Genomic DNA, 12,374 nt, shown 5'->3' with positions numbered 1-12,374 from the left:
GCTCAAATATACTAGAAGAAAGCTAGGTAGACACAAAATCGATTTTCGGAAACGGTCTGGTGACCATGGCAAGGGCGCTAAACCGGCGTGGTATTTGTAGATCTGACATGTCTCTACACCATGACGGATCAATGGCACTTTGATAGTACCTGAAGATGAGCACCCGTAAAGCATGCCCCATAGATATATGTGTTATCACTCAATTGTTTTACCAAAAATCGTCTCTCATCTACTTTCTGCAATGATCTAATATTGTATTATGCTAACAAGTGGTATTAAAGCTGCAATTAATGATTAGATTCATGGTGCGGATGATCTAGAGGAAGGCGAGGTGATGGTGGTTCTGGTGGAGGGCGGGCTTCTGTCAGAGTGGATGCTGGAGTGAGTGGGGTTCCTTACGTCGTAAGGGCCAAGCAAAGCGGAGGTTGAAGCGACGACTGAAGCCGCCCATGTTTATGGACAACGACAAGGGGGTGCGGGGGCCTCTCCACGGTACGCGTTGTTGATGATGGAAGAACACCATCAACAAAGGATGACATTGATCGCGAGACGGCCATCTTATCGAAGCATATCGGATCGGCAAGCACCATCGGTTGATTTTTCTTGGCGCGCATGTTGGGGGAGATCATGCTGGCTGATGCGGTGCAACGGGTTCGAACGGTCTAACCGGTCAGTTCAGCTAGTGAGGCTGTCTCGACGAGAATAGACTAGGTGCAGTTCAACAAGGACCCGAGGAGTTCTGATGTCGTCATGGTTGTGGTCTCTGATGCACGTACAACAAGTGTGCACACATCTAAGATTCAGATTATCTGGTGGAGTTATACGGGTTCGATTCGTCAAAGGCGTGGACCGGTTTATTTTTAGGTGCACACAAGGGAACAAACGAAAACCTAGTTAGATAGATGACACAAGGCGTGATTTGGAGCTCAGAAAAGTCCCGGGAGGTCAGGATTAAAGGTGGAGATGTATCTGTCTGAAGCTGAGAGATCAACATATCAAAGAGCTCTCCACAATCTTCGGTACCGAGGCGACACACGTGAGAAGGCTTTGCTGAACCGGAGGAGAGGCTGAGATTGGTTAGAGCGCTCGTGACCTAAGTGGTATTATCAATGGTTGTTCGTGGGAGAGCAGCGGGAGGACAAGATGTCTTCCACAACATTCTTGGATTGTAGCTGGGTGTGGTTTTTCCGGTCATTGACTGATTCAAATGTCTTGCTTTCTGTTGACTGCATGCTCAAATCTGTTTTCAAACATTACATTATTAACGTGTTCTGCTAATACTCGATGTATCTGTTGACGCAAGTCTTTGTGTGTGCAGGGATTCTTTTGGGACATGGAACAGGAGAGCAAGTGAGCACCCCGAATCAGAAAGAACCAAATTCAAGGAGATTAAGGCCAAAGGAGCCATGAATGATCTTCCATGCAACAGTGAACATCAAAACTGTAAGAAACAAGTGGTTGAAAGACTGAAAGTATGTCTAGCCTAGCTGGCAATCTATCTGAGATCGTGTGTGGTCGAACTGACAGTTTGTCAGGAAAGGACATGATCTCAAAGATCCTTGTTTCTTGCTCGAAAGAAATTCTGAGATGAACCAATCTCACGCAAGCTCCTCCATGGAAACTGTCAATTCGGAGGTATCTCATGTCATGATCAAGCTTCACTGTACCTTTTCGGTTCTTCGAAAGAATGATCAAGCGCCTAGAGGACAGAAACAATGAGCTCGGCTGGGAGATTGAGACGGCTCGCGTGTTTGGAGATTGCTGCTGGCAGTTCCATCTGTGCAAGTACAACTACCACAAGCTCCGTGCGGACCAGGCGCCTCATTAGGGTTTGTGAGATCCATGTATTAATGTTGAGTCGAGTTCTTCTTATGTTATGAGACTATAAGCAATAATTCATGTTTTAATGCCGAGTCAAGCTATTCTACTTCCTCCGTCTCGGTTTAACATGCACGCACGTGCATTAAGATAAACTTTGACCATCGATTCGGTCTACAAAATCTATATCATTAGATTCGTATGGAAAAAAACTTTTCAATGATATAATTTTTGTGACATGTACTTCATATTTTATTAACCAAAATAATGGTCAAAGTAATTTATTGAACTACGTGCCTGTTAAACTGAGACGGAGCTATACCGAGTTGAGACTCCGGCCACCTATCACAACACCAGCAACGCTGCAACTAGATGTTTAACTTTTTTTTTTGCGAATAACTAGATGTTTAACTAGTTTGGTCACTAGAACTCGGCTAGTATTTCATTGTTAACTTAATGTAATTTGAGGAGCTAGTTCTATTTTATGGATATTGGTAACTCGTTTCTTCTGAACTACTGGACTTCTTGTCTGCATTATGTTAAACATGAAAGTCTATTCCAAAAATCTGCCTTGAATCAGCAAAACCATGTCAAATCAGTAGTAAACATCATCCTCTACAAACGGGGTGTATCAGACTTTCGATAACACAGGAGGGCAGCTACTGGAAGAAAAAAATACAGAAGGCAAGAAGAACATGGAAATGGCTCTGTTGAAGTCAATGTCCATGACCCGTCCATTTACCAGGAATCTAACAATCAAGTATCATGAATTCATGACCAACGAAACATGCATATCAACAGCACAGGAACGGGGATCAGCAACTCCAAGTAACCTCCCGCCACAGTATACAGCAGGGGCAGCAATACTGCTTTCTAAACCTATCCAGTATGGAGAGACACATTAAGTTACAATCCCCAGAGAACCGGTGATATAGCTACAGAAAACAGGAATGCTGCTCTGCCGATGCTACAGAAAACAGAAGCTATGTAGGACCTGCCAAGCTAGCTTGGCCTTGATGGAGAACCAACTCACCATCGGGGATGCTTGTCGGTTATAACAGTTAACCTCATCCTCTTTTACAATCTCTTTCAACATGTTCATCCATCACTAGCAGGCCGGTCATCCCAAGTGGTGGTTCTCCTTTTCAACGGCATTCTTTCTTGACCGAGCCGGTGGCCTTGCAGTAACGCTGGTGTTCTCCTTGTTGGTACTTGCAGACTCGTCGGGCTTGGTGGCGTTGCGGTCTGTAAGAGGGTTGCCCTCGGCAGGCAGTAAGGACATTGCTCTCGACAGCCTGAGGGGAATATCAGTTCTGTTCTGCGGAGCTGCTTCGCAGTTATCCGGTGCAGAGGGCGGTGGAGGAGGCCCTGTAGGGACGAGCTGTATTGTCGACTTGCGCCAGTTTTTCCTCTGCTTTGGTTTTGCCCCGTTTTGTTTCATCTGAAAGGGATTGCGTTATACAAGCAGAATGAGGCAGGGCACTACAAATGTTCATGACAGCGAAAACTGATTGGTTGCGACAACTCGTTATTTCCTGAAATAGTACTTACCGCAGCATTTCCAATGTCCGCCAATGGTTTTCTTGATTTGGGCTCTTGAGCTTCTTCCTTCTCAGCCATAGCATTCTCAAGAAACATGATTCCTTGCTTCACATCTTCCTTCATTTTGGCATCATTCTCTGAAGAAGAAACATTACCAGACTCGCTGCCTTCCTTCTTAGATGGTTCATCATCTATTTCTTCCTTGATGTGCACCCTATTGGAACATTTGGAAGATTTGCATCCACAACTAGGACCACATTGTGAACCTGCAGCTCTGCACTCACAGTATCTGGTGAGCTTGCATGATGATTTTGATGAACACGAGCAACACTGTGAAGCATGCTCTTTCTGGATAGTGGGCATTTCCTCACTAGGCATCTCCAACTTTACATTTGTAAGTGAACTATTGTTACTCGGGTTTGATGTTCTGCGTCGTGTATTGACTTTCCTGGATGATTGTACCCAATCTGTATCAGATCCATCATCACTCATATCCTCTAATTCTTCCGACTCCTCGGCATCTGATATTTCCATGTCATCCGACCAGTAGGAGCTGTTCTTACCGGCTCGAGCATTCTACATTAAGGAGGCACGCCATAAAAAGACTGAGTACAAAATATCACCAGACATAATCTAGATGAAACTGAAACATAAATATAGCTAGATACCTTCCGCAAAGCATAAGTTTGACCATCTTCTGGATCAATAATAGTATCACACCTTGAGGCCCTACCAGATTTCTTCGCATTGTTCATTGCAGTGAAAAGCTGCCAATTAGAAGAAAGTGTCAGTGTGAGTGATCCCTGAAATCATATCTACGCTATGAAATGCATTTTCAAAAACTCAGTGATGTAATAAAAGTGCTCAATTACGTATTTACCTGCATATTTTGGTTATGTAGATCATTAACTTGTGTTTCCAGTTGTCTCGTTCTGCCATTAAGCGCAACCACTTTTTCTTTGAGTTCACCAATGACAAGGTCTTTGTCTCTACTCATCACCTCCTTATCATGTAGTTGACATCTAGGCATACAGAAAATTAGAACAGATTAGGGAAACCAGAGACTGTTCATTTATATGTTTTACACAACTTCAATCATGAAAAACAGGTAGTACAGAACATAACAGATTGGTAAACAAGTAAAACCTACCTTGAAGTTGATGCTAACTGAAAAAGGTAGTTCATTGTGCTCTTCGCATCAGGTAGGGACCTTATGTGGTTCCATCTGCCTCTACCATGGGACACACGCTCACGCTCCTCTGCTTCAGACAGTTGAGAAGCCATGGACACCATTGCACTAGATGATGATGCCAACATGTTTTCCAGTGCTGAAATTCTAGAACTTCTGGCACTAGGAGACATAGCCTGAGGACAGTCCTTCAGCCTTGCTATTTCCTTTGATATTGTTGCTCTCCTATTTCAAGAAGAACATTTTCTGTAAAATAGATGCAAATCTAATGCAAAAGGCATGACAGTAAACCAGCTAATGTAGAATTTTACAGTCAACTATTTTTGTTTGGAATATGAATAAAGAAACAGATCAGAGCAAACTTGTGTAAGCCCATTATTTACCATCATAAAAATTATATGTTGGAAGAAACCTTGGTACTGGAGTGTCCGTAAACAAGTAGGGAGAAAGATACAAGTCTATATATTTACATGCCATGCAGATTTGAGCTGACCCTACCTACACTGAGCATCAATCCTCCAGTGGTATGGTCAGTTTGGTAATGAAAATGCGTTATTTTCACATGACCAAGTTATGTTCTCGATAACAAAAACCATGTTCAAAGGTCATTTTGGCAATGAAAATGCGTTATTTTCACATGACCTGGTTATGTTCTCAACTAAAACCATGTTCAAATTATTTCCATCGTCTAAACTGCTTGCTGCAATGCACATATACATAATAGACACCACCACAACACAATGAAAGGTGTTAGAAACATAAGTTCTGTATCATAGTAACAGAAGGAACCTGAGACTTACTCTTGTATTTGTCGTTCATAGTGTGAGCGTAATTCGTATGCCCTTACAGTAACTTCAAGTTCATCATCAATGGATCGCATCAATGCCTAGTGCCATATCAAGAGAATATTTCAGACATAGTACAACACGAAAGTACAACAGGCTATTGTATTAACCAAAAGATTGTCAAGTTCTGTAAGAGCACCTGAATCCCTGATCCACTTGTTCCTTGAAATTTCAAAGCCAAAAGGCAGTAACGTCATGAGTTGTGACTTAAGAGTACATAAATATCTCAATAACACCAGAAAAGAATTCACTCTGTAGTTTCTTACCATATGTATCCCGGGTGGACTTCTTTGCTTCGAGCAAATCTTTTAGTCTTTTCGCGGCCATCGCAGCTTCTTCGGTTTTTCGCTGTAAAACCTACACGGAGCACGGCTGGCATAACTACCAAGTTACTTGGAAGCAATAAGATATATATTTTTTTAGAAAACTAACCATCTTCTGCTTCTGATTTAATGCCAGGAGTTTATGCATCTCATATTCATTCCGTCTCCCTTCCTTCTTGAGCTAGTTAATGTAAACACACCATACTCAACATAAGTTCTTTATGAACTCACAAATTTACAAAAAGCAAAGCTACAACAAACAGTCAAAGAGTAACCTGAAGCACTTCCTTTTCACGGGCAGCCTTCCAAGATCTAAATTGCTCCGATTCTTGTTTAATCTTCTGTTGAAGTTGAACCTAAGATACGATGAAAAGAACATATGTCAGAAGATGGAATTAAATTAAACTTCGAATGGTTTGGAGAAAGAAAAACCTTCTGAGATTTGATGCGTTGAATTTCTCCTTGTAAACGCATTGCTGCATCATCACTTCTTTGTTTCTGTCGTAGCAACTGTTGTTGAGCTTCCTGTTTTTTCTTGAGCTGAGAGACCTGCCATATGGTGGCCAGTTAGTGACTGCGAAAGATAAAAGATCAATTTATGTATTTACAAACCTGGGATTCAAGCATGGTCAGCTTCTGAAGATAGTTCTCTTTCATTTTGTGCGAACACTCATCAGTTGAGGAAGATATATTTGTTAATGCATGACGGAGACTCTCGATTTCTTTCTGTAAACACAAATAAGATTACTACTGTTTCAAGAAATTTGAAGGAATCAACAATATTGAGCAGGTTAAACCTGAAGAGCCTTCTTTTCTTGCTCCATCTCATTTAACTTCGCCTCATAATGTTGCTTGAGAACAGAGGTGTCGCTCTTTGCAAATTGTTTCATCTCCGCCTGCAGGAATTAAAATAATAAATAGGTATAATTACACTCGTCCAGTTCCACAAACAGACAGTACTAGAGCATAGTTTTGACTAGAACATTTATAGGTTAACTGTAGGTATCATTGACCATGAGTTTAAAATGGATGATGGGATGAAAAATATTTATTACATGTAAAAGCTAGTCTTGGAATAAAATTTCAATAACAAAGTGTCAAAGTCAATTTAAACAAGTTCTTTTAAATTCGTATATGAACAATTAAATCAAAAGAAAATAATACCTCCTTTTGCTGAAGTCTTTTATCTAGATCCTGCAGCTCCTGATCAAGTTGCTCTTGTAGGGATGAATGCTCTCTTTCCTTTTCTTCTTCTTCAACTTCACCAGCAAAAAACAATGGTGTTTATTAGAGAAAGTTTCATGAACACATGGTATCAACGTGTTTCAATAACTTACTTGACACTTCGGGTGTCCCTTCTTCACAGCCTGAACCCAGATCGTCCAGAAGTATGCCCTTATCCAGTGCAAGTCGATCATGTAAACCACTTCTACAGGCAGTGGAGAACTTTTGCCGTGTTACTTCACTCTCCAACTGTTGAATCTTTGATATATAGGTCTTCATAAGGTCCACATCCGGCTGAGAACAAGAAATATAAACATAAAACAGTTACGGAGGCTGATATGACAATGTACACACAAAACTGCATTTGATAAGAGATTTAGTTTAACACACCTGCTCGCTGCCGTCATTTTCAATATCGTCCCACGATTTCCCATTGCGTGCTGATTCAAGCTTTAACATCAGCTTATCCTTTTCCAGCTGTCAACAAATAATCTATGTGTTATCTGTTGTACTAAATTGCCAAGGCTATTCACGTGAAACTGGCTAGCATATCATGAAGGAAATGGTACAGATAAATGGTACATGGTATAAAGTAACTGCATATCATGAAGGAATAAAAATATTGCATAAGAGCTAATATACACCTGCACCCCACATATTACCTAATGAGGATGAACTCACAAAGCTCTGATAAATAAACATTTGTACAGAAGTATATTATGGCTTCATTGAATCAAGAAAAGTACACAGTTCAACCACAAGCAGAAAGAAATCATCAATACCTGGGCAGCAAGTGCACGCTGTGCTAACTGTTCACACGACATTTTTCTTTCCTTGAGCTCACAGTAAAGCTCTGAATTTTTTAATTCAAGTAGAGAGACTTTTTGTTGCAGCAACTAAAAGATGCAGAAAACAACATTAGAGATGCAATAAAATGAACTAATTTGATTAGTCAATGTACTAAACCAACCTGAAGCTCTTCTAATGCTGCACTCCCACTACGGGAAAACAGAAGTTCACTCTGCAGCTGCTCTAATTGACTCCTCAATTTCTGCATTTCTGCTGTAACTGGGTCTCTGTTGATCTATTCAGTAGGATACAAAAGGATAAGCAAAAGATGGCAACCAAAATAAAAGATTCAAAGAATTTTTTGTGGATAGAGCATCCATACCACTGCTTTGTTTTGAATATTTCGTGTACGATTGGCATACTTGAGTGTATTAATGGTTTCCTCTGCATTAGAATCAGCAGGACTAATGCAAGCTGCAGGAAACGAATAACAAAGAAATTTGATTTTAGTAAGTGCTCCAAGTAGGCCAATATGAGTATATGAGTGTCAAAAATTAGACCTACCAATCATAACGGTTTTACTGTTTCCTCCTAGAGAGTCCTGCAAAAGAACAAATAGCCCTTAGTCATGTATATGTTACATTTCAACATTTCAGTTGTCCGACTTAAATAAGGTGAGATCATATAGAAATACAACTATTATTATGCATACCTGCAGTAGGCGGGTTAATTTGCTGTCCCGGTACGGTACAAATGCTCCTTCCTTCCTCTTCTTTTCATCACCTAACGCACTAATAACATTGCCAAGAGCAAGAAGGCCTCTGTTTATATGTATCCCTATAGCCACAAGATACATAGAAGAAATTCAAAATCGGCTTAACACTTATATACCGAATTAAGCTAACATGTACATATGCAAGAAGAGCTGTCCTGACCTTCTTTAAGCCGCAATCCATCAGCTCCTGTTCGCTTAGCCCTTTCAGAACCAGCCAAGTCAACTAAATGAAATTTTGATGATAAAATATCATAGTCATTATTAGTTGGCTTCTCAGATGTAGAACTTGACGTCCTCTTTTGCTCGATAGAGATCGTGAAGATAGCATGAGAACGGCTGCAAAGAAACAATTACTATTCAAATAAAGGCAGGTTTTATAAATATATATTACAATCAAAATTAGTTGTCCAGGTTGTGTTGTTAGAGCATTTCAATGTCCAAACCAATTGTCCTTGTGAATTTTGCACTTGAATTATTTGAACATATACACTTCAACACACAAACATCATGCAACTAGCTCTTGGTCTCAATTCAAAAACAATAACCAACAAATAGCACGTATGGTAATGCAATAGGAAACAGCAGAATATACAGCATGATCCAAGCCAATTTTCATTGTGTATCTGGTAACCTCTTACAAAGTTACAGCCATGTTACTAGTGAAACCCAGAACAAATGGAAAGTTGTCTAAACAGAAAAATGTGCCCAAAACTGGTCATCACATCATGTAAATATATATGTGACTTACCTTGACTGGCTATTCATGTTTGTACTTCCAGTTGCGCGTGATAAAGAACCTCGCGCCAAGTGCGAGGCCATTTCTTCTTTTGACTTGACCTCAGGCTCTGTCACACCAGCAAGTGTAATGCTACCATTTGCAGTTTCTCGAATCTGAATAGGTACTCTAGCAGGCGCTGCTGCTTTTGTGACAGACCCAGCATCATCAAGTAAATCAAATACTTCCTCCTTGAATATCTGAAGGGAAGAGCAACAAACCAAGAAATGATAATAAGCAAAATATGCGTTGCAATTAAAGTAAATATAAGTTCTACCAGCTAGCGTACCTCGATGAAGGACACCCGAATTAAGAACTCTGTATCACCCTTCATTGCTTCAGCTTTTTTGAATATCGTCTCCATAACTTGTGGAATTATTCCTCCACAGTTAGCTTCACCACTGTAATTGGTACCCATCGTATATGTCTTCCCAGATCCAGTCTAAAGGTTGTACATGAAAAGGCTAAGTCAGAAATAAACATCTAATAAAAAAACAGTACTCTTAACAACTATTGGTTGCTACCTTGCTACTGTCTATATTTTATGCCCAAGAACTAGATGTTAGGGATCCTATAACTAAACGGGGTATAAATGTTATTTGGATTGTTGGAAGCAAAGTGGTAATTTTCTTATCTTATTTTACTAAACATGAGACTGGTTCACCAATTATGCCCAAAAGTTAAGGCTACAATACTCAAACTAATCATGTGAATAAGACATTCTTAAAGATAGATTTGACGTGGTGAATCTGTAGTTCCTAAACTAGACTCTCGATGTAATATATATTCTACAAAACACACTCTTCTATGCACTAATAGTGGTTCCAATTCTAATTCTAAAGTAAATATTAAAGATGAGACGTATACAGGCACAAGACAGCAAGAAAGCATGTTCCTAATAAAACAGTCCATAAAGGTTGTATTAGCTGCTAGGTTAACAACAGTAACAGCTCGGAGTGGAGATATAGAATTAAGCAATAGTGTTTCCCCATGCGAAAAATACTTTCAAGCATACATGATAAGTACCTGTCCGTAAGCTAGCACAGTGGTGTTATATCCAGCGAATAACGAGTCAATTAGCGGATGCACGCATTGCTCGAATATCAACGAGGAAGGAGATCCGGTGCTTCCGTAGACATGATCATAGGTAAAGACGTGTGGGCCGATTTGGACCTACAATAGCACAATAGAGCATCGTCAACATCCATTTATTAGACTTATAAGCCATTCAGAAGAAAAAAAAGAAATCCCCTGTTGATGTGGTAATCATGTATTAGATTATATATTAGCTGAGCATTCAATCCGATAAGCGCAGTAGAGTCAAGTGTTCTGGAAGAAAATTGTATGGTGAAACTGAAAATATAACACGCTACGGTATGCTCAAAATCAAGAAAGACAATGGTCCTAAGCATAGAACCCCCACCACACACGTTCCATACGGGATCTGGCCGCCCAAATTATGCTCCAAGAAACTTGAAATCACAGACAGCATCGTCATTATTATTTTCAGGGACATGATTTCCCGGACCACCCAATCCAGATAAAATTGGAACGAACAAATGAACCAACTCCCAGAACGTATCCTGTCGATCCCAATCTACCATACGCCCACCCGTCGAATCAATCGGTAACCCTAGCCCCTAGGATGCGCGCACGTCGTGATGGTTGGGCAAGACCAGCAGTAGGGGGGCACCAAGAGAACGAATGATACGTACCTGCGGCTCGCCGGGCGTGACGGTGACGCAGTCGGTGCAGCCGAGGAGCAGCTCCTGCGTGATGAGCGGGCGCACGTTGACGGCCACCTTGACGCTGTCGCCCTGCTGCTGCGAGGCCATCTCCGAGCTCCCCATCGATCGGAACCCTAGACACGACGAATTGTCAGAACGGATCAGGACGAGATCCCAAGGCATAGAAGATATACAGCGAGAAAACAACGAATCCGAACGGTCCGAGGCGTGAATCTGAGAAATCGGGGCGTCGAATTGGGGGAAGTTGGGAATCTGGGGGCCGAGGATTTTGAATTCGGCTCACCTCACCGTGCCCTCGCCGTGGCGGCGCGTCCCGTCGACGGCGGCGGCTGCGCGGAGAGGTGGGGCGGGGCGGCGGCGGAGGACGACGCGCTGGGCGACGGCGGCGGCGGCGGGGATGGAGCTCGGGTCGGAACGGATGGGGGGAGGCGTGCGAGAGAAAATGGATGGGAGAACTCAAAATGGGGCTCCTGCGGCGGGTGGTGGGCCCACCCAGCGCAACGGCTTCGTTCGGATGCGATTTCGAAATTCAAAATCGGCGTGGAGACGCGGGCGGGCGGGGTCAGCCGCTGCTAAGCACGTGCTGGGTCCGGCATTTGTTCTGCGATTTGGATGGTTTCGGCGGCCAGCACGACAGTCGACAGGTTGTTGCGGCGGCTTTTAATGCTCTGCGATTTTGGGGTGGCCATTTGGAACATTTATATGCGCCGATACCATTTTAATACTGTATATCTACAAAAAAAATCTTATATACGATCTACAAATATACTGCAGTTCACGACCTGGTCAGATTTGGAAGAACGACCCGTCACGTTTGGATGTGTCGACCGTCTCTAGCCGGCTTTGGTGTGCTCTCGTTCTTGCTAAGCGCGTTTGGTAGTTTCGATGGATCTTGGCTCGTATCGGCCTAACAAATTTCGGCCCGTTTGATTGCATGCAGGCAGCCGCGTTGTTCATTAACCGAGTCTCAAAGCACCCCTGGGATAGACCCTGGAGGAACGTCTGCAATGGCAGTTTGCCCGCAGTCAGACCCGTTGCAGCCGGAAGGCTGCACACGTGGGGAAGGAAGACAGAAACGCCGCGTCCCTTCGGGAACTCGCGTCATAATTAGCCTCACCGCTCCCCTCTCCTTCCTCTCACTCACGATTTCAGTCTCACCACCCTCAAACTGTCACATCACCAGGCGGTTCCCCTCCCGGCGACCAATCCGCCGCACCGCCGCAAAGAGGAGAACCGGTAACGGAGGAGGAGGAGTCGGCGAGCAGCACCGCGACATCGGCCTGAACCTGCTCGGCAGTCTTCATCGGCATCTCGACTTCGCCGGAACAATGGCGGTAACGACCTCT

At 42.5% G+C, this 12,374-nt stretch overlaps 1 protein-coding gene across 1 annotated transcript; it reads right to left on the bottom strand.

The window, feature by feature from the left end:
- Positions 1–2,528: 2,528 nt before the first annotated feature.
- Positions 2,529–11,141, bottom strand: LOC127333040 (kinesin-like protein KIN-4C). The gene is made up of 26 exons (XM_051359360.1): positions 10,996–11,141; positions 10,307–10,453; positions 9,570–9,722; positions 9,254–9,480; positions 8,666–8,841; positions 8,443–8,567; positions 8,295–8,331; positions 8,113–8,204; positions 7,912–8,025; positions 7,724–7,837; positions 7,332–7,418; positions 7,055–7,235; positions 6,882–6,976; positions 6,515–6,613; positions 6,330–6,443; positions 6,150–6,266; positions 5,993–6,073; positions 5,827–5,898; positions 5,661–5,751; positions 5,534–5,556; positions 5,350–5,435; positions 4,511–4,774; positions 4,241–4,382; positions 4,029–4,127; positions 3,370–3,936; positions 2,529–3,259 (listed from the first exon to the last, which is right to left on the bottom strand). The coding sequence occupies exons 1-26, from the start codon at positions 11,128–11,130 to the stop codon at positions 2,939–2,941; spliced, it is 3,759 nt and encodes a 1,252-aa protein (XP_051215320.1). The 5' UTR covers positions 11,131–11,141; the 3' UTR covers positions 2,529–2,938.
- Between the last annotated feature and the right edge of the window lie 1,233 nt (positions 11,142–12,374).

This window comes from Lolium perenne, chromosome 2 (genome assembly GCF_019359855.2).
Source record: "Lolium perenne isolate Kyuss_39 chromosome 2, Kyuss_2.0, whole genome shotgun sequence".
Taxonomy (NCBI): domain Eukaryota; kingdom Viridiplantae; phylum Streptophyta; class Magnoliopsida; order Poales; family Poaceae; genus Lolium; species Lolium perenne.
The sequence above is the reverse complement of the archived record's forward strand: the minus strand, read 5'-3'. Positions and strand labels throughout refer to the sequence as shown.